Genomic DNA, 27370 nt, shown 5'->3' with positions numbered 1-27370 from the left:
AACCCAGACCATGGTCATCCTATCACATACTCCCCTCTCTGAGTGGGATTCAGGGCCACCATCTGACAGGCAGTCCTGAATTAGGACCTGGAAACCGGAAAGACAGGTGTCCCTCATTCCTCAGTGGCCTATTTTCTTCCCTGGAAGCCTTCTCTGTGCACAGGGGCCTCCCAGGGGGCGAGTGGGTGTGTGGACACTGTGAGGTGTGTCGACCACTCCCCGTTTGCAGGACTGCGAACATGGCCTGCCGTCCATGCACTGGTCCTTTCTGGGCTGTGTGCTCCCTGGCCCTCCTCACTGCTGGCTTGTTTGGAGTTTGTAAATATCGATACCTCTCTGGTCCCACAGAGCAGCGTTGCTTTGTGTTGTTTCAGAACAAAGGTGATCAAAAGACAGCTCTCTAGGCTTCAGCGTGACTTTGATTTATGGGGAAAGCTCCGGAATCATCTAGCAAAGCACATAGATGGGATGGGATGTGGTCAGAAAAGGGATAGGAATCCTCTCAGAATCACCAGGGGAGTTTTATTCCTGCCCCCAGGAAGGTGAGGACCCTAACTGGAGGTTTCACTTTAAAAACTGTGTAAACTGCCCCAAAGATTTTTAGAAATGATTCAAGTCATTCAGAGAAGGAAATCTGGTACCCAGATCACCTGGAATTAATTTCATTTCCTGCAGCTAGCGAGCCCCCATCTAGAACAGACACAACGATGCTGTTCTTTTCCATCAAGCCCCAGAGGAACAGGACCTTCACACGCTTTGCAAATGTGAGGATTTGCAAGGTGGCTGCCCCATTGCACAGACGGTAACACTGATCCCTGAGAGCCTGTGTGATCTGAGATGGTCACAACCCGTGGCGTATCCCAGCAGGAGGCACATTCAATTATTTGGGGAACTATAAAGAATTCAGAGGCTCCAGGCTGACGCCTGAGAAATCCTGATTCTGAGTGTGGCCCGGGTCTCAGCATGCTTTCAAAGGCTCCGAAGGGGACTCTAAGGTGGGTCCAGGTTTGGGGGCCTCTGGCGTCACCAAGGGGCACCTAGAATGCTTGACAGGGCACAACGCACCTGTTCCACTGGTCTTGCCTTATCAATAATCTGGATCTCGTGCTTTCATGCAGGGGAAACCACTCTTGATGCATAATTTGTATCTCTTGATGGAAAACAGAGATACAACAGAAAACATCATTTTTATTTATAGTGCTTTACCCGGGATTACACAACTTAACAAACTAATATGGTCTGGAAATTGCTGAAACCTTTGCAATTACTTACCCCCAGAGTATTTAAAAGCAAAGAGAGTCCCCCAGAAAGCCCATGGATAAACTCCTCTGTGGATGAATTAATTTCCAACTAATTGTGAGAAATTACTACTGAGTATTAAACATCATTCCAAATCACTCACAGAATCTTTATTATGAATAATTTTGGTGACTAATTGAAGGCAGATGAAGGAAATCCTTTTCCCCCCTGGGTGAAGGCACATTGTTCCTGCCGAGGTAGCTGTGTGTTTGCAGGATCCCCATGGCGGCCACAGTCTGGTCTTCTCCGAAAGGGGGAAATATCCTTTTCTCTACCCAGTGGTGGGAGAAAGAGTGAGTGGAGATTGAGGTGGGCCTGTGCTGGCAGGAGGATTTCACTCACAGGTGGTGTAGTGGGGTGAATAGTGGCCTCCCAAATATATGTTCACCTCCTAACCCTGGAATCTGTGAGGTGCTTTGTTTGGAAACAGCATCTTTGCAAATGTATTTAAATTAGGGATCTCGAGATCATCCTGATTACCCTGATGGGCCCTAAATCCAATGACAAGTGTCCTTATCAGAGATAGGAGAGGGGACACACAGACACAGAGCGAAAGGCCATGTGAAGACAAGGCGGAGACTGGAGTGACATGGCTACACGGCAGGGAATGCCTGGAGCCAGCAGAAGCTGGAAGGGGCAAGGACAGATTCTCCCTTGGAGCCTTCAGAGGGAGCGCTCAGAATTCTGACCCCCAGAACTATAGGGGAATCCATTTCTCTTGCGGGAAGCTACTGAGTTGGTGGAAATTTGTTACAGCAGTCCGAGGACTCGTGCTTCACAGGGCTGCTGACCAGGGGTGAGTAACGCAGGTTGGCAGCTGTTGGGGTGTAAGAGGAAGGCCGAGGGCCCAGCCAGGGGCCCTCAGAAGAGGCCTTGAATGAGGGGAGGCAGAATGGTGGTGACAGGAGTCAGCTCCTTCAGATGCTTTCTCAGCTGCTAGGGCTCCAATCTCACACCTCTCTACTCCCCACACTTCCTCAGGCCCCAAATCCAAGCCTCAAGAACCTGGGGGTAGGGGCAATTTGACGGTGAGCCCACCTGAAGGGGGAAGCTCCCTGCTCTGTATGGTGGCTACGGTCAAGGCTGACCGCCATGCCCCAGCCCCCTGTTCTCAGCTTCCTCTCCATGATGACGGGCTGGGAAGGTGGGGCTGTGATAGTCGAGGCTTTCCCGTCTGGTCCTGGTTACTGCACTGAGCTCATCACCCCCATTCCCTCCTCCTGATGGGCGCTCCAGCAACACAGCACAAACACCAGACTTCAGGCAGCAGCTTGGCATGCCTGGCAAACTCCTAATTATCCTTCAAAACCCATTGCTCCTGGCAAGCCTTTCCTGGCCAGCCCTTTTATTCCCCTTACAAAATGGAGTACTCTCTTCAGTATGATCTATCTCCACCTATTTATATGAGGCAACACCGCCTCATGTGTACAGCACGCTGCCCTGCTCTATCTTTGTTACATTTGTGCCTCCTGCCAGCATGTCTGATTCATGTCAGCGCCCCTGGCTCCCAGCACAATGTCTGCAAGTGAATGGCTGGGTTATACTGACCACTCTTTGCCGTGTCTATCACAGCTCTGTCAAAGTCAAGTGGCCAAAGTGCTGACATTGGAATCCCTTCCTTACAGTTCCCCATTCCCGCCACCCAGCAATGTCTGCACTGCTCTGGAAATGTCACTCTGCAAAGATCAGGACAAGAGCTGCTCTCTGGCTAAAACAGACCTCTCCCTTTGTGGTTAGGTGTCCCATCGGCTCCTGGGTCACCTGATGCCCAATTGTAGCTTTTCTTCATGTCATCAGGGAGTGGCTGCCTACTCAAGCCACACGGGCTGTGGGAGGAGACAGCTCTCCAAAGACAAATGGGGGGACCATTGCCGCTGAAAGGGCATGGACGCCAGGCAAGGACTGCTGCTTTGGGGTCCTCTGGGAGAAGCCATCTGTGATCCCCCTGCCCCAGGCTCTCACTGCTGCTGACCCAAGAGCCTCACTCCCTCCAAACCCAGGACCTCAGCCAGTTGCTCCTGTCACTTCCCCAGTCTGAGTCGCCGCACACATGTGCTGGGCTGCCGGGCTTGCCTGGGGTTTTTATTTCCAATTGATCAGTGAGAGATGAAACCTGCCTCAGCGGGAGGTAAACATTTTATTTCTATCCTGACTTCTTTAGATGACGGAGAGTGGCAATTTGCCAGCTTGTGCCAAAGAAGGCCAAGTCTGTCTCTTGTCCTAGAGGTAATTACCACTACCTGATCCTCAGAGAGAGCGTTTGGTTGTGTCTCCACTTGGCCGAGGCTGGTTGGATGTTGCGCTTAAAGCCTTCATTACTTCTGTCAACAACAGCCGGGGACGAGGAGCCATTTATTACAACTTCAGCTCTGGAAGGGGGAAAAAGAAAGAGGAAGAGGGGAGACATGATCTGTTAGCAAGCCAATGACAAGTCTAACAGTTTTGTTTTTGCACAAGCTTGAAGGTAAACTTCTTCGGAGGAGCAAAATTGCAGTTATTACCTGAGAAGGGAAGGAAGTCTATTTATCTTCTAGAACGCACCAACTCTCTCCCTCAGGTATTACCTACATATATTCTGGGAGACAGGAAGGGGGTGATGAACTACCTTTCTCCCCACCCCCAGCCCCCGATGTCTCCTCCCAGTGAAACCTAGCCATCACTGTCGTAATAGTAATACTTCTTCAAGCCGCTTTTGTGAAACTCCGAAGAGCAGTTGAATTAACAACCAAATATTATAAGATGGTTTACAAACTTAATAAAGAGGAAACAAAAACTCATACTGGGGCAATGGGATGTAGCTTTATCTCATTATCCCTCGTTTGTAAGATGCCACTTCAAACGTCTGTGTAGTTCCAGAGTTATCGTAGCTCTGTTTCTCTCTCCCACTAGATTGTAAACAGGGGAGTTCCCTCACTCATTTCTATATTCCCCAATGGTCTAACATAGCAGCTGCTAAATAAATGTTTGTTGAATTTGAATTTGAATTTGACCTTGTGGGGGGGTGCCTGGATGGATGAAGTTGCTGGCTGGCTCTGAATGCCCGGGGCCAATCATAATTCTGGGTGCATACCATCTTTCCACCTGACTCAGGCGTTACAGGACCCGCTTGAATTCAGCTGTTTGAAATCTATGCTAGTAGGTTTCTATGAAACTAGGTTATGATTACATCTCAAAAGGCAGTGTAGGAGCCAGCCTGCCTCTGCCGGATGCACACAGATGCATGTGGGTCACATCGCAAGTTCCTTTTGTCTGTGCTGACAGCAGATTCTCTCAGTTAGAATGATAAGTGGATTTCTGATGCCAAATTCTGGAGCTTTAAAGAATTCAAACCAAACAACTATGTCCTCTGCATTTATCTTGGAACAGCCAAGTTAGAAAAGATGAAATCCTTCTAACAGGTCTAAACCCAACGCTCTATTTTGCTTTTTGTAGGTAGAAAGGAATTTATTTGGGGGTGCACTTTCTCCCCACATACCTCCATTCCCAATATTCCTGACCCCTCTGGCCGATATTACTTGTCTGGGATTCAAAAATATGTAACTTTGGCAGCGAACAGAAAATTCAAGGGTTTTGAGTAAGGTGGATGCATTCCTCCAGCCTGCAGGCTTAAAGGGAAAGCTATGAAAGAAAACAAAAGACCTGACCCTTTGCAATTTTTGCTGTTTTCATGAACAGAAGCAGAGGGTGTAGTGAAAAGATTTCATAAGCTGTGTGACTATGGGCAAATCACTTTATCTCTCTGAGCCTCAGTTTCCCCATTTATAGAAAGAAGGTATAGAAGAGGAAGATATCCTCTGGATGGGGACCGGGTAGCGTCCAACCATAGCCAGTGGCAAGCCTGAGTTTGTTGGCTTACAAGGCGTTTGCTCACACCCCTGTATCAAGCTGTCTTCTGGCCAAAGACCGTCATCCGAGGAAACACTCTTAGAATTTAGTGTGCCTTCAGTAATCAAGGTTAACGTTTCTCAGTTGACTTCCTAAATATTTTTAAGAGGTCTCAGCAAAGTTCCTGAATGCTCTATTTTCTATCTTTACCTCCTGGACAAGCCATCTACCACAATGAAATTGGGCGAAAGTCCTGATTCCTTTCAGAGTCTCCATTATTCGGCAAAAATTCAAGTTATGAATAAGCTCATTGGTGGCTCAAGTGCCTCCAAGTGAGTGGGCTCTTTTGCAGAAAGAGACTCTTAGTCATCTGAATTTTCTATCTCTGCAGCCTCTAGACCTTGGGCCATTTCACGGGCTCCTCCTATCGACAACTCCCCCCGCCCCCCCCCAAAAGTGATTAGGGAAATGCAAAGCCAAAGTGAAACGAAACAGATCTCTTTGCTATTTGCTAAGTAAGAAGGGCACCATCCAGCAAAGAGGAGAAGCAGACTAATAGCTGCCTTACAGCAAAAACAAATGAACACAAAATCTAATTTACAAACCTATTAGATTTGCTATGTAAGCTGTTCACAGCTGATCTGATTGTACCTCTGCCTCCAGAATTCCTGCAAGACAAAGGAAATGCATTATTTATAAACCCAGCTCTTCTTTGCAAAGCCCTCTTCAGTTGCCAGGAGATCTCACAGCCCGCCTTGGAGGACTACAGAGGGACAATGAAATCTCACCTAGGCCTCTCCAGAAATGGGCAACCTCCTGGCCCAGCCACAAACCCGGGCATTTTCAAGGAAGTAGACCTCCTAGATCCTCCCGGGCCTCTCACTTGGACATTGTTTCAATTCTCACCAAGGTTTCCACTTGAGAATTTCATCTGAGCTTTGAGACAAACTCCTTTGTCTCCTCTGGTTAAGCCCATAGGCTAGCACGCTTGAGCCTGACTACGCACCTGCTGCAGCATGACTCAGTATTTCCTTTAGCCAGACTCATCCTTTGCCCCTGGTCTTCGCTGGCCATCACTCACCCGTGGTAAGATGTTGTCCATCACATGATCTCCAAACTTGAGACATCAGAAGTCCAACAGAGGCAGCAAGACTGACTCAACCAGTGCCTCCAACCAAATGTGAGAATGATTTGCTTTTTGGGGGCAGGAAATATAATATTAAGTGGTGTCACTTTACCAGGGAGCAGGAGATGGGCGAGTAATGGGGTCCTTTGCGTCTTCCTCTGGAGGAAAAGGTTTTTGGAGTAAAAGCATTCTAAGGCCCTTTCCAGCCCCACCACCTCTTCAGTTCTGTCAGATTCCATTCTGGATGGGGGCCATGAAGTTTCACCCTGCTTTGCTAATCACACTGGGCCAAGGGGAGAGATGAATCCATCTGCCCCTGGTACCCAGCCCACTTTGTGCTCTGTGTGTGTTTTTTTAAAAGTTGTATGTGAGACTAATTATTTTTATTAAGTTAGATAATTTTTTCACCACTGATTTATAGGATATGTGGTTTGAGGAGATATTTCTTCACACTTTTCTCATTTTTTATTTGGAGAGCTATAATCTTTTTGTGATTTTATTTTAATTTTTGAATTAACTTTTATTGGAGCATAGTTGCTTTACAATGTTGTGTTAGTTTCTACCGTACAGCAAAGTGAATCAGATATATGTATACATATATCTCCTCTTTTTTGGATTTCCTTCTCATTTAGGTCACCACAGAGCACTGAGTAGAGCTCCCTGTGCTATACAGTAGGTTCTCATTAGTTATCTATTTTATACATAGTATCAATAGTGTATATATGTCAAGCCCAATCTCCCAATTCATCCCACCCCCTTTTCCCCGCCCCCCGGTGTCCATACGTTTGTTCTCTACGTCTGTATCTCTATTTCTGCTTTGCAAATAAGATCATCTATCATTTTTTAACATCTATCATTTTTTAAAAGTTCCATCTAGCCTTTCAGCCAAGGTGTTGGCACACTCCAAAGAAATAATTAAAATCACTGCAAAAGCTGTATATTTAAAGAATCCTGTGATTTAATAAGAACTCTTTGGGGGAAGTTAATGCCTAACTCCTCACTGGTTTTAAATCTGGATTTTTCTATCTGCTTTCTTTAGGATTCACATACTTGTAGATATAACATTGTGTGTGTCTGTGTGCGCGCGTGTGTCTTTTCCTGATAGACTGAAATGTCCTTTCAACATTATTTGGCAACAGGAAATATTCTGCCTCATAGCTGGATGACCAGGCAACAGGACGTGTGCTATGACTCACCCAGTGCCTCATCTCAGGTCTCCCTTCAGGTCTCAAATTTCATTACACACAGTCTAATTCTTAATTACACAGAGTATCATTGGTTCTTCACATTTAAATCAATGCGTAATATCTCTTTTTTGTCTCTCTTCATTTACCCTTGGGATGGCGGCTTTCTCACACGTCTAATCCAAGGGTCTGGGAATACCTGGCCATCTCTGGCCTGTAGCCATAATCTACTTAGGTCAGCACCCAAGGGCTTTCCTGGGCCCGCTGCTGTCCACATGACACTGACCTTTCACATGTCCTGACCCTGACCCCAGTCCTCAAAATCAGCACTCCTTGGGGGAGGGAAGACTTGCTGGGCCAGATATTAAGTCAAGTAAGTAATTAAAAGTGTGGTCATAGCTCAATACTAACGAAAGGTTATTGGAACAAAAAAGATTGTCTAGAAATGCTGCACACGAGAATTGACGTATGATTTTAAAAAATCATTATCAACGAGAAATTCAATAAATGGTTTGAAGTAGTTGATTAATAATCTGGAGGTGAGTTGGAGGGAAATCATGTAAGTGTTCCCTGACTTATAAATTTCAAGTGGATTTAACTAGTGTTTCTCAGACTTTAGTAATTCTCATATTCCTATCAGCAGTTTGCCATACTACTGTCTACTTAAGTTTTTAAATTGACTCATCTTTTAAAAACTTCTTAACCTACACAACACCGTCCGTGAAAATATGGGTTTGATATCATGATTATATACTCATTTGAAAAGAACACAAAACCATTACCACAAAAATATTTATCAGTGGAATTCCCAAAATCATCTTACTTATTACCAAGCATACTTATAGCACCTCTGGGGAAGACTGAATTAAACAGTTAAATATTTAAAGAAGGCAACCCATACAAAATTGGTAAGAAAATGGAAGAGGACATTTATCAAATCTTGATGAGGTATGAGGAATATATGTGAAGGACTTTTAAAATTCAGAAGTGGAAGAAGAAATCCTAAGAGAAAATATAGTTTAAAAAAAAATCTTCATAAAAATTTAAAATTCTGCTTATACAAACAGCAAACCTCAACGAACTCTGCTCAGTACCTTTCTTGAAATCTGAGAGGACTCCAGGTGAGGTGAGAACTGCACCTGTGCATCTACCTGGTTTAACGCAACCAGGGGTTTGGAGAGGACTCAATGCTGAGCAACAACTTCCTCCTGCTTTCTCTTCTCCTGCCTCCAGGCCAGGTCCTGGGGAGCATCCAGTCCTGCTGACGTGGGCACCACAAACCATGCCCTTTTTCATACCGATCCTTCCTCTAACTCTGGGTTTCCCCACCTTGGCACTATTGATATTTCAATGTGGGTGTTGAGGTTGGGCAGCTACCTGTGCACTGTAGGGTGTTCTAGCTGCATCCCTGGCCTCTACCCACTTTATGCCAGGAGCAGCCCTCCCCACACCCCCAAATTGTGACAACTAAAAATGCCTCCAGACATTGCCAAATGTCCCCTGGGGCAGGGAGGCAAAATGGCCTCCATTTGAGAACCTCTGCTTTGACATTTGTTTTCTACCTAATGCCTCTGAGAAGATGAATCCCCTCCATCAGCCAACCCATCCCACCACCTTCCTGTGCTAAACCCCAAGCCCAACATCTGTGCTTCCCCTCAAAACCATCTTAGTTTTCAATTCTCAGCCACCTTTTCCTTCTCTTCCTAAAGCATTCTATTACAGCATTTGTCACCTTTTCATATATAATTATTTCATGGAATCACAGATGGGAGACTTTAAATAAATTTTGTCATTGACATAAACTCCTCCTCTTATAGTTGAAGAAACCAAGGTCTAGAGATTTGGTTCTGGTTTCGTCTTCCTCAGCTGCTCGCCACACTAGAAGGGAAGATCCTGGATTGTGTGCATTAACCATGTCTTTTATTTTCTATATCTGATGCTTTGACATCTGGGACCTTGCTGACTGTGGAGGGACAGCTCCTCTCAGGGTTAGCAAATTCCTAGAGATAGTAAACAACTGGCCTGGGAGTGCACCTTTCAAATACAAGTCAACTAATCTAGAGCCCATACCCCTGCCACCTCCCTTAGTGGGATCTTATTCTCTGGGCCACTATCCACCTGCCATAATCACCTGGAGCTAGGTACCAGACATCTATGCATCTATCGGGTTTAATTAACGAGGGGTTACAGTTGTCCCAGACAGGTAGGACAGCTCCTATGCCCCAGAGTCTGCTGAAGTTATCCAAACTAGCCAATCTTAAGCCTGCTTACCCTGCTTCACCCTTCCTTCCTATGGAAACCACAATAAAGGCTTTTGTCCACAGTTCCCCCTCCCCTCCCTCCTAAGTGACCTGGTGCTACTCCACATGGCCCTGCATGATGTGGTGTGCCACCCCTCTTGGAATGTGGGAGTATAACACACTACATTTTCAATGGTGGTCACCTCCTGATCTGTTGGCCTGACCATACCTAAATAATAATAAAACCTATATTAAAACAGGGGGACCCTGTTTTGTTCACCTTCCCAGCCTTGCATAGTACTTTGTCCAGCTGGGGCTCAGTGAATCAAATCTAACTTCAGTGCTAAGTGGGACTTTTCTTCCAAAGTCTTCCCTGCAGTTTGCATGCTGTGTTCACACATATTACTTATACCTGTACAAGACACAGTTTCACCTCTCAGATACCCAGAGAACGGGACAGACTGTCATTCAAAGAAACTCAGGTTGCAGATAATTTGGCTCAAAATGAATCCCATGAATTGGCAAGGGATTTTTTTTTTCTAATTAGGTTTTGCCTCCATTGTTATTAAAATAAGCTTTCATCCCTTGTGATTGGGGAATGCTGACACCTGCTTGGTTGGGTGACAGAGGAAGATGGTCAGGTGAGAAAAATTTGCTAAAGAAAATTCATCAACTTCTGAAATCATAGAAACAAAGATGCTTAGGTCATCCAAATGAGAAAATATATGGGAAAGCTCTTTGCACACTATAAAAAACTCTATAAAACAAGGTATAATATTAGTAATAATCCCTGTCCACTTGACCCTACCCAATATTCCCAGCCATAGTGAGGATGGAGTCTGATTACTCCAAAGCTCTACATTTTAAGATGTCAGTCTCCTTTCCACCGTGAACATAATACTCTTTCCGAGCAGTAAACTAAGACAAAAAATAAAAATAGCCTGTTTAAAAAAATAATAACAGGGACTTCCCTGGCGGTCCAGTGGTTAAGACTTTGCCTTCCAACGCAGCGGATGCGAGTCCAATCCCTGGTCAGGGAGCTAACGGAAGCAATATTGTCACAAATTCAATAAAGACTTTAAAAGTGGTCCACATCAAAAAAGTCTTAAAAAAATAATAACATGCATAGTTGGATTTGTTTTCAGTGAAAAGCAATTAGCAAACCTGAAAACTGCATTTCTGTTTAGCCTCTTCATCCAAGCCCAGTTGTTTTACAGGTAAGGTCATGTTTCAGTGTGCTGGGGTCTCATAGCTGTGTTAGAACCTCCCACATCCTTGGCTCCTCACTGAAGAGTCAGGCTCAGTAAATGAACTTTCAAGAGCTGAAAGCTTTAATTAAGTGTGCGGACCCAACTTAAACAGTTGATTAGTCCTGAGAATAAAAGATTAAACTAAAACACAATTCATGAATTCGCAGATGATTCTTCCTTTACCGTTTTGGGAAGATACTGAACGTGTGCTTTCAACTTGTGCATATAAACCACTGGGGTTCCTGCCTGTTGATCCTCCAAGGACACATTATAAGTATGTGGCCCCACAAACACATGGTAGGGAGAAAAGAAGCAAAAGGATGATTTGCAGTCATTCACATGAACAAAGCAAGGGGTTCCAACAGGGTTCAAGGGTGTTTTTTTAAAGACTTTTTCTTTTTTGTGGTGAAATATACTTAACATAAAATTTCCATGTTATCCCTTTTTAAGTGTATGATTCAGTGGCATCCAGTATATTCACAATACTGTGGAGCCATCACCAGCGTTTATCTCTAGAATTTTTTCATCACCCCCAACAGAAACTCTATACCCATTAAACAATAATTCCCCAATCCCTCCTCCCCCAACCCCCTAGTACTCTATTCTATTCTATTCTTCTATCTCTGTGAATGTGCCTACTCTAGATATTTTTTGTAAGTGGAATCATACAATATTTGTCCTTTTATGCCTGGCTTCTTTGACTTAATAGAGGATTTCAGGGTTCATCCATGGAGTAGCATGTCGGAAGCCTGGCTTTGGATGTGGCCATTCTCAGGAGCTAGAATATCACAGAGACGGGGGAAGGAAGGTCCCTTCCAAAGTGTTTGTGTCTGGATCATTGAGCACCTGTGATTAGGACAGGAGCAGAGGTCCCACCAGCTGACAAGTGCTTGGGGCCCAAGAGCTCAGGGGCTCTCCTGCCCAGAGCATACTTGGCTAGGAACTTCCTGAATTTTTTGCTGGCAAAGTGAGCTTTGATGTCCATTTCCTCCTCCATTTGAAGAGCTGGTCGTACTTGGCCAAGTGCTCAGACGGGCAAGGGGGCAGCTGCCTTGGTTGGTCCGGTGCAGATCCAGTCACAAGGCTGGCAATGACAGTATCTTCAGTTTCCCCGGCACAGTGAGAGACGTGGTGCCCCGTCCTTTGGACTGGACCAGTTTGAACTCCTGAAAAGACTCTGTCACAGGGTCTTTTTCATTCACTCTGAGCAGAAGGCATTTGCACAGAGTCTTTGCCCACAGGCTTGGGCATACGTTTCAGGTTGGTCACTGTGCAACCATCCCCTACCACCTGGGCACCACCTCCACTAGTGGAGAACTTCCAAGCTTTCCAGTCATACTGGTCTAAGGCATCTTCAGTGGATGCCACTAGGTAGTCCTTGATGAAGGACTTGTACTCATTCACCAACTCATCAGCGTGATATAACGGCTGGGGTCATCGGGAGACCCAAAGTTGAAGGTCATACTTTCCAAACTCTAAGAGTTAGATGCTGCTGCATCTGTGCCATTCACCAGCCTTTCCCACCACATTCCACAGCCACTCCAAGGCCTTGAATTCTTTAGGATATAAGTTGGCAAACTTTTCCTTAAAGGGCCAGACAGCAAATATTTTAGGCTTTGTGGGGCCAAGAGGAATAAGTGAGGATCTTAGGCAGATGAAGACACTTAAACGACAAAAGAGAAAACAAATTTCGACAAAGTTCTTATTGATGAACTTAAAAGTATAATAATGATGATCGAGTACATTATTTTGGGTAACAGGTCTATTAATAAGAAGAATGTAATTTTTGGGGGGGGATGAGACTTTAGTTAACGGAGGTTCAAAGTTAGTGTTCCTGTCATCATGGTAGAAAGGTGGCCTCATTCCTCTATAGAGCCTTCCCTTGCTTCCCTGAAACACTGTTACCTTCCCTCTGGTGAACTCACCGGATTGTGTCACCTGAATCTCCCTTTTGGACTTATACTCTATTCACCCTAAGAGTGTTGGAGAACTTGTCATATGGGGAAGCAAGTTAAGAGCACAAGCTCTGAGATAAGACTCCCAGTGTCTGCGTTCCAGATGAACTAATCATTAGCTGTGTGATCTTTGACTACTGCTAACCTATCTAGAAGCTTCCATTTGTTTCCTCATCTAAAAAAATGAGTGATAGTATCTACTTCATGGAGTTTTTATAAAGATTAAGTGAGCTAATGAGTGCAGAGATTAAAACAGTGAATGACATATCATAAAGCACTTGGTATTAATGTTATACTTATTTAGATTTTTTTGCAACCCTTTAAAACTGTAAAATCATCTCGGCTGGAGAGCCACATAATATCAGGCAGCTGCCCGGCTTTGACCTGTGAGTCGTGCTTAGCTAATTCCTTCTCTAGTACGTTAGGAGCAAAATGCCCCTCCACAAAGCATCTCTGACACATTTCTGATGACATCCTTCTGGTTGAGGTAGGCTTCTGCTGCCCTGAGCACGGCTTTCCTGAAGTCACAGCTCCAACAGTGAGGATCACAAACTCCTGTATTGTCGGCTCGTTAGCAGCGTGAGAACTACCCTGGATCACAGTGAAAGCTGGAACTGGCCAGTCACTTCCGCACTGCCAGCCAGCACTCAGTGTGACGGTACGGGGGGCCCCCTCTCAGCAGCTTCGGCTTCGCAGGCAGCAAACGACACTTCTGGTATGATGTTCGCACCAAATTTAGGTTTATTCCCAGTGCCACCCGTGTCTGACACCAGTTTGTTACCCTCCTCCAGGTCCCCCCACTCAGCTTCCAGCTCTTCAGGCCAGGTCTAACACCTTCACTGATGTGCTCGACAGTCTTTGAGATGCCTTTTCCTATTCAGCAAGTCTCATGATGGCACTGGAGCTCTCGGACCTCACAGACACTGAAACGCTGCTGGGCATAGAGCTCCGAAGAGACCAGTGTAGGTTTCAGCCTTGACAATGGTGTTTCCATGACAATTGAGACCTCTGGCTTATGTGGGTGTTGTAGGTGCTAACAGGAGGGTTACAGCAGCAAGCTCATGGGCTTCTGTCTTCTTATGCCCACCTCACTGAATGCTCAGCTCCTTCTTCTGCCATCCCCTCTTCCTTCACGTTAAATATTAGCTTGCTCTGATGTATCTGCTGGCTGCAATTTCAGCAAACTGTTTTTTTTTGTTTGTTTGTTTTTTGCGGTACGCGGGCCTCTCACTGTTGTGGCCTCTCCCTTTGCGGAGCACAGGCTCCGGACGCGCAGGCTCAGCGGCCATGGCTCACGGGCCCAGCCGCTCCGCGGCATGTGGGATCCTCTCGGACCGGGGCACGAACCCGCGTCCCCTGCATCGGCAGGCGGACTCTCAACCACTGTGCCACCAGGGAAGCCCAAACTTTTGTTTGTTAATCAGCTTCCATCAGTGTTCAAAAAGGTACCAGCTCACTCTTGGCTCTTCCCTCTGCTCGACCTCAGAAAATATTCGTGAGAACGGAGGGCTTTGATTCCAGCCAATTTCCCCAGTCTCTTATACTAGTCATCTGCACATCAGAAAAGTAAACAAGCCACTTGGATGCCAAGCATTTCCCATAACACTTATTCCTGATCTTTTCTCTTTCTCATCATGACCAACAACCAGGAGAGAGACCATATAATTTATCATCCAGACCAAATACTTTCGCAGTAAACCGAGGCACCAGCCAGAAATGATACATGAACTGGGATGACCAACTCATGTGATACTGGTCCTCCTCCAATCTACACTCATTTTATAAAGGAGACAGACTTAATAATACAAAGACTTCTAAGAGAATGCTGCATTCCAAATCCAGACCACTCAAAACCCCAGAATCCAACGCAGTTAAAACTCAGAGGCGATACATATCTATGCAGTTGGTTGAACTGGAGCTGGTGAAAGCTGTCAGTAGAGATGACTTCTCCAGTAAGTAGTTCATGGCTATAGGGCTTTTTCTGAGTCCCTCCCACCCCCCTTCTGAAGACCCTTCTTTATAGTGAACTAGCGTCCCTTGACCTGCCTCGGTGTCCTGGTCACACCTGCAGCAAGGTTCTCCCTACCCTCAGCTACCACTGCAGCTTCACCTAGCACGTGGCTTCACCACCAGCCCCTAGACTGGGGCCAAGCCTAGGACAGGGTCCTGATCATCTCTGCATTACCATGGAGGGGTGGAGGTCACATATCTCCTGCACATCCAATGTGCTCCAAAGAGGACTGCTGAATGAATAGATGAGTCAAAAAAGCTGAAGCCATCCCTTCGCTGTAGAGAAGAGGATTCAGCCCCCGCCGGAAGCACGTCTCGGGGAGGAAGAAGGGAAACCCCAGCCTCACTCCCACCTCCACTGCCCACCTACCCACACCTGCCAGGAGTGCTCCAGATACAGGGCCTTCACACTGGCTGTTCCCTCTCCCTGGAACATTTTTCCAACAGATACCCCATGGCTCACTCCTCCCTTTCCCCCTTTTTCAAATCTTGGCTCATATCGGACCTTCTCAGAGTGGCCTTCCCTCACCATCCCATTTAACATAGCATCTGCTGTCCTACTCCCCCCACTGTGGCCCTTCCCACTCCCATCCCCTTCTGTCTTCTCATCACCATATCATGTATCTTGTGTACGGTCTGCCTCTGCCACGGGTGTGTAAGTTCCATGATGGGAGCACTGTGTCTGTCTTGTTGATGGCTGCACCCCTAGTGCCTGGACATCATCAGAAGTCAGTGGATATTTACAAATAGAAGGAATCTGCCTCCTCCCGTCCTTCGTTACAAGAAGCCAGCTGTCCTCTTATCCAAACCCAGTACCTCCACCTGTGTTCGGAATTGCATTCCCTTCCTGCCTTTGGTGATTCTTATTCCATCAACTACTTCTTCTCTCTTCCCCATATAGTTAAAGCTTCATTTCAGCTGCGTAATCATTCTGGTCTTTATCTTGGACCTTGTATATGTCAGACTCTGTCCTACAAATTTTATATTACTTCATTTAAGCCTGACAGTAGCCCGAGAATGTAGAAATGATGATCCACTTCTACCTGAGAGGAAACAGAGGCACAGAGAAGGGGAAAATCCTGCCCGGGGCCACACAACTACTAAGAAGGGATGTCAGGATTTGAACCCAGCAGGCTGGCTGAGAGCCTTATGACTCTGCCATGTTGCTGGCTCATCCCCACTAGCATTTATATATATGTTTGCTTTTCTCATCTTCAATAAACGACCCAACTTTTCTTTCATATACCCCTCAGCTACTTCTCTGTCTCTTGCCAGCACTTTGCAAACTTCTACACTGTCTGTGATTCCTTGCTCCACCCTCTCCCCCTACCACTCCATTCTGGTTCATGTCCCCAACACTCTATCAAAAGCACTCTTGTATGAACACCTTGTGATGGGCATGTCTGTCCCCATCTTATTTGAACTCTGTCAACATTTGGTGGCATGTCCTCCTTCCTGGATAAGTAAAGTCGGGACTTCCTGGTTCTGGCCACAGGGTGGCCCTGGACAAACCTTCTCCCTCTGGAGGAAATAAGCTACTGGGAAGAGTCATGATAAACGATCCCAAGTGAAGAGAAGGCTTAGAGTCCTCAGGGCATCCTTAAGATTCCTTCTGGCTCTGAAAATCCATTATTTTAAATCACACTCCTCTCAACACTTTAAGGTTCCATTAATAACGACATAAAATCCCTCCTTGATTCTTTCTGTTCCCCTAACAGAGGGTGCCCCCCAATTAAAAAATCTCAATTTTTCTCTATATTCACACCCAACAGGATTTTGTCCAGCATTACTTTCTATCAAAATATAGAAAATATTTTTCTTATAAAATATTAGTTTTATAAAATTTTCAGATAAAAAATATGGTTGAATATTTTTGTCAACATCTTCCTGCCCCCTCACCACCACCAAAATTTACCCCCCAAGAGCGATGGCTTCACTATTCCAGGTGACAATCCCAGTCCCAGACGTACATGTTAACAAAACACATCCTTAGGAAGGGGATGTGGATTCCAAGAGAACAGTGAAAAGTATTAATAACTTCATTTGCTTGAGCTCCACCCTGTGCCAGGCACTGTACCAGCGGCATGTTAATTTTCATATTTTGGTTTTAGAAATAGGACATGCAGGCTCAAAAAGTTTAAGTGATTTGCCCAGGGTCACCCCCAGCAAATAAACTGTCAGAGCAGGGATTCAGTTTGCATGTAGTCAAACCACGTGTGCCTGCAGAACACTGGCTCCTGCACCCTGCCCTTCACCTGCTGCATGTAAAAATTTAATACACAGCCAAAGAGATGCCAGAGACTTAAGAGGAAGCAAAGGTTACTCAATAAGTAGTTGTGAGACACTTGGTGAGCTAATTGGGAAAATATTCAAGTCAGATTCTCCACTGGTACCACACCAATGAGGACAAAATGTGATCTAGCCATTAAAAACTACGTTTAGGAAGAGTTTTATATGAAAATTCATTCAATCCTATTTTAGTCCATTTGGGCAGCTAGAAGATAATACTGTAGTCTGGGGGGCTTATAAACAACACCAATTGATTGCTCACAGTTCTGGAGGCTGGAAGTCTGAGGTCAGGGTGCCAGCATGGCCAGATGAGGGCCCTCTTCTAAGTCACAGACGTCTTTTATCCTCACATGGCAGAAGGGGTGAGGGGTCTCTCTGAAGCCTCTTCTATAAGGGCACTAACCCCATTCATGAGGCCTCCACCCTCATGACCTAATCACCCCCAAAGACCCCATCTCCAAATACCATCACATTGGGCATTAGGATTCCAACATGTGAATTTGCGGGGTGGAGGACACAAACATTCAAACCATAGCACTTCCACTGGCCTGTCACTTAGTGTCCACTATTGACAGTTGCTGCGGGCTCCTGCTGCAGACACAGTGTTAGCCTTGCCTGTCGTTTTTCGCTTTTTTATTTTATTAGAAATATACCACTGCAAAACCTTAACGGAGAGGTTGGCAGCCCTGAAAACTTCACATTTCATTCATGTCACTCGGTGTGGATAAATCCGTGCTCTTTAAAGAGAAGCAGAACGTCTGTCCAACGTGCCGTGCTCTGCTCTTGAACCCGCCTCGCTGGGACTTGAAAGCTCTCTGCCTTAAGCTGGCCTTTCTTCCCTCCCCTTTGTTCACTTCTCGACAGACCTGCATTCAGAGAGGCCGTGTCCCTATTAACACAGCTGCAGTCTTTTCCTCTGAAAACCCCTGGAGGGCACCTGGGTTGGGGACGACTTTAAAGTCACTTTTCTTCTGGGTGTTTGATATGTCTTGTCCCCTTCCCTACTCTGCTGGACCTGGATAAATGCGGCTCCCCCGACAGCCGATACCACTCAGGGAATGTTGCTGTCACCTGGAAGGAGCACGGCGGGACCGTCAGTAAGGGTGCTGGAGTTCTGGTTCCCAACGTGCTCTAGCTTTGCAGTCCTTGGCCTCTCGAGGTCTTGAGGTCCTTCTCTGCAAAGCGGGGTCCTGTGGTGGGATTAAAGCAAGAAGCTCCGGGCAGACGTGAATGTCAGTTGCAGTGTTGTTATTGAAGGTGATGGCTGCTGCCTTCGGGGTCAGAAGAAACCACTGCTGCGTGTGGACTCTGCCGAGCCCCCTCGGATCAGCTGTCCTCAGGGAAGCTGCCTTCCAACAGCATGGTCCATTAGGGAGAAATAAGGAGCGGTGGATGGAAGAAAATGGAATGTGTTATCTGTGGCAGAACTGTGATTCTCACCGCTGCTGCTGCTCTGTCGGATGGCTCTGCAGCGGTCCAGTGGAGAGATCTGCCCGAGATTAAATTAGTGCATTTTCTTTTCTTCAGCAAAGAAGTGCTCAGCTAACTAGCACGAGAGGCACATCTGACAGTCATGTTGCCAAGACCTGGGTGTGGTCCATCCACCAGTCACGGGGCTGTGCTGGATGGAGCCCCAGTGGGACCCACAGGGTGTGGCCTGGTCCCTGAGTGTGTTGACGACACATCAGTTCTCCTGAACGAGACCCTGAAATGTCCCTTAGGTCCTAGATTCCCTCCTTCTTCATCAAGTGTCAACACTCCTCCAGGTTTTCCTTGAAACTCTTCTCTGCTGCTCCCTCCCAGACCTTCCTCCTAGGCCCTTCCCCTAGATGTCAGGGCTGCTCAGAGCCCACCCGTAGCCCTTGAGAAGCCCCGGCTTCTATTGTTCATCTACATGCCCACAACTCCTGATGCACTTCCAGGTTCCAGAATCACAGAACAGACTAGTCACCGCCACACAGACCTCAGACCTGACCGGCACTCACACCTCCAACCTGCTCTCCCCCAGGTTTCCCTCAGGGAATGGCACCCACCCAGTCATGCAGAATCTGGGTGCTGTGGACACTCCCCATCCTCTCTCACCAGGTTTCCCCTCCAAGATCACCCAGCCTTCAGACTCTCCCACCTGAGGACAGCAGGTGCCATGCCCTCATGCCTTCCCTCAGGTTCCCCGCCATGGTTTCTGTCTTACCTCCCTGTCTGCAGAGAGCCATCCTTTGCCAAACGCTCCTACGTGGGACCTGGATTTCCAAAATGCAAAGTGCAACATGGCGCTTCCTCCTTGAAGCTCTTCTGGGTTCCCTCTCTGAGCCCCATTGCTTTCAAAATAAAGTTCGGGTTCCTTAGCATAGCACAGAAGACTCTGAGTCTGTCCTCATCTTCACTTTCTCACACATCCACCTGCTAACTCCACCAAGCAATGGGCAGTTTCCGGAACGTGTGAGTCAGATCATAAGATTGTGCCTTCGAACATTATCCTCTCTCTCCAGAACCCTTTATTCTGTTTTCCATTTACTTAATTCAGAGTTTATGACTTGCCAGCCCCAGGTCATATCTGGCCTGGGGAGCTTTCACAGTGTTAAATCTTTTAGGATTAAGAGGCCAATTGTAAAAACCCAAGGGATTAGTCATTAAAAAATATCTTAAGTTTTGGCTTCTTTTGAACAATCAGAACCCTGAACCATAGTAACTGGTGGAGATGAGAAGCAGCTGTGCCTCACGTTGGGGGCGGGGTATAAACTATATTTTCCCACAGTCCACATCCCTCCTTACTGTCTTACACTGTACGGTTTCACTTATTTATGTGACCTGCCTAGACCTTGAAGGCATTTGAGTTTGAGATCCCTAGACCCGCTCCTACTCAGGTAGCAAAACTCAGCTCATGTCACCTTCTCCATGACCTTCCCTGACTCAGAAGCCCCGCTTATGCCAGGTACAGCAAGGCTACGGGAACTGAGGGTGTATAGGAAGTGGCAGGGAGTACTAGTTCCTTGCTCCCTTTCGATGACAACTGACAAGATGCTTATTGATAAAATCAACCAGAGCAGAAGAGGAACACCCAGAGGCACCATCGTCCCCACCCCACACACAATATTCAGAAGAAAAAAGTTCTGGAAAAGAAAATTTGGGAGCTCCATTCTCCCTATGATGTGGCGCGAGGCTGCTTTCTTGGACTTGCTGATTGAATCACTAACTGATAGACTAGTAATGGAAAGCCAGCCCTGACTCTGGAGGGATACTCAGCCCTAACACCTTAGGTGTGAGCTGTGGTCTCCATCCCCACTCCCCAGCGCATGTTCTGCGGGAGTCCAAGGCTCTGGGGAGGAATTGCCGGGGGGGGGGGGGTGGTTCTGCCCTTTGGGTCCCCCTTGTGAGCTGCTTTCTGATTGCCTTTGAGAAAAGCCCCGAGACAGTGCTCAGGGTGGAGAAAATGAACTCCAGCCCTGTTGCTTCAGGGCACGGAAAGTGACATCAGCCAACAAACATCACTGCAGCTGGTAGCAGGTGGGGGGTGGGATGCGGATGGGCATAGGGAGGATGCTGGCACCCAAGGCTGTGTCCAGGTTGATGCTAGAATCGGGTGTCTGAATGGGGACTTGAGGAGGCATCTGCTCAGATGGATAGTGGAGAAGCGACCATGAATTCTTCTTCCTTCTCTTCTTTTTGTTCTAATTAACGTGTATGATGGGCCCCGGGCTGGGCTCTGGGGTCACAGTGGGGGATGGAGACACTCTCCAGTCTGAAGGTTCTTAAAATTGAAATTTGGAGACAAGAAACACACACATACACATACAGGAAACGCTGCAGCAAAGGAACAGAATCATAACCACCCATCCATACACTGGGTGATGCTAAGAAGAAACGAGGAGAAGCAGTGATTAGAGACTGAGGGTATCCTTGGGAGCAGGCAGGGAAGAGCTGTCTGGGGGGCTGGCATTTTGTCAGAACCCCAGAATACGAGGAGGGCAGCCTCAAAAGGGCTGTGGGAAGAGCATCAGGCGGAGGGGTCTGCACAAGCCATGGTCCCAAAGCAAGAGGAGCCTGATGCGTGAATGGATCCCAATCTTCCCTCATGTAAAATTCATGTTGTTTCTGGGCCCTCCACGCCCCATAAGATGGTCTCTGAATCTTCATCCCCACCTCTGTTTATTGGCCCCATTTTCTCCTCAAGATTGTGACTTTCTCATATAACCTCTCCCTCTTTCCTTCTCTCCCGTCATTGCTTCTTTACCTTATTTTTACAAATACACTTTTAAAATTTTTAAAATATTCTCCTTCTGCCTGGTCCTGCTCTCGACCTGCTTCTCTTTGCCTTGCAAACCTCTAGCAAGGCCGGACTGTAATCATGGCCCCCTTTTATCAGGGACCTCTCTGAAATCTCACATCACCTCACCACACCAAGGAAAGAGGTCTCTCAACTGTCACCCAGAGCCCACTGATGCCCCAGCCAGTGGCCCTGGAGCAATCCTCATCCCATGTGCCCTTCCGCTGGGGTTGCTTGCCCTCCTTGGTCACAGCTTTGGTCTCTCGGTTCTCCCCTCACTTCTTTGTCCTTCTCCATGCCCTTTGCTCCCTTGGTTCCTCCTTCCAACTCTCTAAACGAGGGCAAAGACCGAAGCTTAATCCTGGGGTCTCTGCTACGTTAAAGATGGCTACACTCATGGCTTCAACCGTCTCCCTCCAAATGGCTTCTGATCTCCATCTCAGCTCCATCTCAGCTCTGACCTCTCTCCTAAATCTCCAATACGCTTACGTAGTGGCTACAGTTGCCCACCATCCAGGTGACCATGGACAAGTCCCTTCCCATCTTGGGGTGTCATCGCTGTACCTGGAAAATACAGGGGAATGGGCTGGCTGGCCTCTTTTGTACCTACACTCCAATAATTGGTGATTCAATGATTTTTAAATGTCTTCATTCCTACATAGATGAACTCTATCCTCTTAAAATCATCATGTTGAAAGTCAAACTCATCATTGGACCTTAAGGCACAGATTTCCCTCTGGATTCTGATACCCACAGTGGGCTCAGCCATCACTGACCATCTCAGAGTATTGTCATTTCTCCTCTGTAACCAAGACTCCCTAGCTCTCTCTTCTTTTCCGTTTATAGCCCCTGACCCCCAGCCCAGACCCTCCATGCTGCTCCTATAGATGACCTGGGTGGTCTCCCTAGCTTCTGCCCCTTCCAGCAACATACAGTCTACACATTCCTGTTCAAAACATTTCAAGGGTCTCAATTGTTCATAGCAGCTCCTCTTCAGCTTTGTGGAATCCTTTGAGAGTCCTTTAAAATGTATGGATCCTCTGCCCAGAGAAATGCCTAAGATTTCAAGAGGTTCATGGATCTCCTAAAACCAATCACAGACTCTTTAGAGGTCTTTGGACCCCAGATTAGACCAAAGCAACCCTCCAAAGAATCAAGTGTGAGTTCCTCAGATCCTGACAGCCTGGCTCTGCACCCCCTGTCCTATCGTATTTTCCTCCACCCTCAGGTCGTCCCGAAGCCCCCCACTCCAGCCAAGTCCCAAAGGCAGGAACAGCTCTTTGATGTGCACTTGAACCTTCTTTGTCTCAGGCCATTCTCCCCATCTGGATCATCCATTTCATTCTTCTTCCAGCTAAGTCTTGGACCATTCCTTCAAGTTCCCACCCTGATCCCACCTCGTCTAGAAAATGTTTCTCTTGCCACCGCCCTTTGTGGGGACTCCCTCTTTGGAGCTCCTACAGATCTGAAGCATCATCACTAGGACCGCAATATTGTCAATTTTTGTTTCTGTGACATGGCAGGGCACACCACTGAGGACAGGGATGCTTACTAGGTTGAGATGCTTGCTGGTGATAATGAATCTTCCTGATAACTGAAGGAAGAAGGCTTCCGAAATCCTCCAATTGAGCTATGACTGATGCCAGCTTTTCTATATTTTATTACATACACTCACATGCTTTTCTAAAATGTGGTACATTGAGCATAACTGATCAGGAACACCCATCCTGGTGTAATAGAATGATTCTCCAAGTGGTACTGAGAGGCGGGGAATAAAGATGCTGCTGGGCCTGTCTTGCCAGTTCCTCAAGAGGCTTCGTTGAGATGTGAAAGCATCCACTGTGATGCCTGGCATGTGGCAGACCCTCAGTGTGTAAGTTTGCCTTCTACCTCCCTTAGAGTGGCTTTTTCCCCTTTTAAATGTAGAGCAGGTGGTAGGTGAAAATAGCTCAGCACCTATTTATTGCCCTACTCTAAGATTTCAGGGCAAGGAATTTAGAGGCGTAGAAAAAGGATTAGCTATTTCCATTGAGTCTGGACTCACTCAACAGGGAAGGTATCCAGTGGTGATGCTTTGCAGCTAGAGAAGACCTGTGGGGTTGTTGAACCTCATTTACAGATGGGGAAATTGAGGCCCTGAGAGCTTAGGGCCTGCCCTTGAGGTGGCAGATCTCCCAGCTCTCACTCACCCCAGACACGTTTCTCATCCTCACACAGGACGATGTGTGATGCACATTCCTGTTCACAACATTTCAAGGGTCTCAACTGTTCATAGCAGCTCCTCTTCAGCTTTGTGGTATCCTTTGAGAATCCTTTAAAATGTATGGGGTCCTTCCCTGGTGGCTCAGTGGTTGGGAGTCCGCCTGCCAATGCAGGGGACACGGGTTCGATCCCTGGTCTGGGAGGATCCCACATGTCGTGGAGTGGCTGGGCCCGTGCGCCATAACTGCTGAGCCTGCGCTCCAGAGCCCGCGAGCCACTACTGAAGCCTGTGCTGCCTAGAGCCTGTGCTCCGCAACGAGAAGCCACCGCAATGAGAAGCCCACTCACTGCAGCCAAGAGCGGCCCCCTCTCGCCACAGCTAGAGAAAGCCCACGTGCAGCAATGAAGACCCAACACAGCCAAAAATAAATCAATAAATATTTTAAAATGTATGGATCCTCTGGCCAGAGAAATGCCTAAACTTTCAAGAGTTTCTCCTCCATCAGACCACAAACTCCTCAAGCACTTTTTCTGTGCTGGGTTCATCTTTGCCTGTCACCAGCATCTCGCACAGGGCTTGTGAGCCCTTGTGTGTGACAAATCAGATGGATTTTACTCACACGGCTTTGTGATGACCACACAAGACTCGTGGTAACAGTCACGGGAACCAGGTACCAGGGAGCCTTCCTGCGGCTCTTCTCCAGGGGCACTGGGATGCCTCGTAAGGCGGCTGTTTCTGCACCTAACTGGGAACAGACTGACTTTTCCAGCAGACTTGGCCCCTGGCAGAGGGTGTGCTGGTTACCCTAAAGTGCTGTACTTGGGATATAGTCATTGAGCATTTACTGGGCGACTTGCCCTGCGTATATGGAGATGAACAGGATAGAAATGGACCTTTCCCTCATGGAGAGTCATCTTGTGGAAGATGAAAAAAAGAAGAACAGAAGTAAATATACCATCACCTGGTCCAGGCAGAACAACCCTCTCCAGTGGCTAATCTCCACCTATTTCCAAGACAGAAAATAAAAACAACACTACACAATGGGAATCTGATGAAGACCCCAAACCCAAAAGTCAACACAGTTTGCTTTATTTTATCTCAATTGATCTCAACTCTCAAATATTCCAGCTTCAAAAGGTAAGATTAGGTACCATTAAGCCAGCCAGACCGGCATTGATTAAAAAAACCCTCCTTGATACTACAGGATGGAGGAGGTTGCAGACCCTTATTAATCTCTTTGTTATCAGCATGATCTCAGCCTGCCAGGAGCCAGAATACCTGATTCCCAATTCTGGCCACATCCACATCCTCCGGTCCTCTGGCTTCTGCGTACCAGGTCATGGAGCTTGTATATAGCACCATGAATTACCCTGTTAAGATACCTTTAACAGTGGGCTGGTCTTTTCTCCAAGGAATCAGGGAAAAGGAAAAGTGCATTGCATCTATAACCAAGACGGAACTCAATGGATTTCAAATCAGACAATCATGTGGGAGCTGATATAAACCATCATATTTTCTCTCCTTTGGCCATGGAAAGGAATATATAAATGATTGCAGAATGTAGGTGGCAGGAGCTGTTCTGAGCTTCTCTCTGGAACTAACTCCCTCCTTCCTGCCCTCCCTCCTTTCCTTCCTTTATTCTCCAAACCAGCACTTACCCTCTGCCAGGCCCTGTGCAAGGGGCTGAAAGTACAACGCAGCACAGATGTGAAATGGTCCTAGCCCTCCTAAAGCTACAATCTACCAGGCAGGAAAGGCACCATGCAAGAAGTATGAACCGTGAGGAGGAAAATATAGAGGGCGCCGGGAGACTCTAAGACGGGAGTCTCACCTAGTGGTGTTTCTGGGAATTGGTGGCAGGGCTCAATCATCCTTGCCTTTTGAGTCATCCACGAGGTTGTTTCATCGGAGAATTCTTTTTCTGAGCACTGGGCAACTTCCCAGATACAGTGAGAAATCGTATCTGTAACTAGGTACTTTTTTTGAAGATTAACTCACTTACTCTCTATAGAAGTTTTACAAGGACTTGTCGCGGCTTTGCTGCCAAGGGGGCAGATAATGGTCACAGAGAGAAGTAAGGCAACCACAACATCACAGCATCGACTTCAGTCATTTTGGGGGTCTACCTTTACGTGTTTTGCTAATCCCACTTTATTGACTTAATAGTTTTCTTTAAATCGACTCATTAAAAAACTTAAATGAATTAATCATCAAAGGAACCTTTATATCACTACCATAAATAGAATACCAATATCCCTTGCCCTAAATAGAAAGTAATGGCAAAAATAAATACAATTAAATTCTTGGTTTCCAGCCTGCCCAGAGGCTGTCTTTATCTGAAGTAGCAGATTGGTTTTTAAAGGCTCCCCTCTACTTGCCTTTGATAGCCCCTAGAGGCCTCCCCCATCAATTCCTCTGCTTTTTATAACTGAGAATGGAGTTTGGAATTAGATTGCCGGCTGGGCAGGCCACCAAAACCACTCAGAAACCCCAAGAAATCTAAGGAACTGTAACCACGTGTGCCAACTGTGAAGTGGGGCCAGGAACTGTGTGAATGATCACATCCAAGCCAAGCTCATGAGGGGACTTAATGACACAGTCAAGGAGTACTTGGCTGACCAGCTTCTCTGGAAATTTCGATCACATGCTCCAGCCCTGGGTCAAAGTTATTCTGGTACAGACATTGCGGCCTCCTTAAGCTTATTTAATAAATCAATTCAATCTTGGTTAAGATTTCTCCTTGCCTTGGGACTTCCCTGGTGGTCCAGTGGTTAAGACTCTGTGCTCCCAATGCAGGGGGCATGGGTTCGATCTCTGGTGGGAGAACTAATATCCCATATGCTGCACGGCATGGCTAAAATAAACCCAAAAAACAAGTTTTAAGAACTTCTTGGCCAAGAAAGTTGCAAAGAAAGGGTTAACTCTGAAATCTAGATTAAAAAAAAAAAGCCTCACGGATGAGATGGAAAATAAACTGCATTAAAAAAAAAAAAAAAGATTTCTCCTTGCCTTACTTCATGCCTCAGGCCTCATTTGTGGGAGGGTGAAAGGGAGAGAAGAAGGTTAATCCACAGGCCTAAACCCCGGCACCCTGGAAACGGCCAGGTAGACCTTCATAAAATTCAGTTCTTTTTTCTGTGTTTATCAAGCAGTTACTTTACCTGAGTCTCAGTTTACTCATCCATAAAATGGGTTTTCCCAGGGTTTTATAATGAAATAATGTATGAAAAACCCTGGCGTGCACACAGGCATCCAGCTGTAATAATAACCATTACTGATTTTTCTGACATCCTTTTGAGAGTCAAGGCCAACTCTGATGGGCAACAGGGATCCTCAGACAAGTTTCCCCTGGTTTGATGGGCCAAGGTCTTTGCCTTGGGCTGGGGCTCTGCAGAAGGTCAGGAAACCAATTATTCCCACCAGTGCAGGGAGTGTGTATGCACATTACCTGGGGTCTTGTTCTGATGCAGATTTCATCAGGTGTGGATCTGGGGTGAGGCCTGAGATTTTGCATTTCTACCAAAACTCCAGGTGAAGCCCATGTGGCTGGTCCAAGGACCGCACTTTGATTGATAAGGCCCAGTGGTTCTCCAAGTGTGGTCCTCGAAAGGGCCAGAGATATCAGCGTCACCCGGAACTTGTTAGTGATGCCAGTTTTCAGGCTCCGCCCCAGACCTGCTGAATCAGAAACTCTGGGGTGGGGCCGGCACTGTCTGTAACAGCCC

The 27370-nt window shown here is 46.7% G+C and overlaps 1 protein-coding gene and 1 non-coding gene across 2 annotated transcripts in view; both read right to left on the bottom strand.

Annotated features, from left to right (window-relative positions):
- Positions 1-27370, bottom strand: part of ST8SIA2 (ST8 alpha-N-acetyl-neuraminide alpha-2,8-sialyltransferase 2) — a 57030-nt gene that overhangs the window by 18905 nt on the left and 10755 nt on the right. The window contains 2 exon segments of the mRNA XM_032623694.1: positions 3540-3668; positions 5730-5792. Of these exon segments, the coding sequence (XP_032479585.1) occupies positions 3540-3668; positions 5730-5792 (192 nt within the window).
- On the bottom strand, positions 17813-17951 carry LOC116750280. The gene has a single exon (XR_004348976.1). It is a non-coding gene; the product is annotated as a small nucleolar RNA U109 (small nucleolar RNA).

Source organism: Phocoena sinus, chromosome 2 (genome assembly GCF_008692025.1).
Source record: "Phocoena sinus isolate mPhoSin1 chromosome 2, mPhoSin1.pri, whole genome shotgun sequence".
NCBI classification, from domain to species: Eukaryota; Metazoa; Chordata; class Mammalia; order Artiodactyla; family Phocoenidae; genus Phocoena; species Phocoena sinus.
This window is presented reverse-complemented; position numbering and strand designations above follow the sequence as displayed.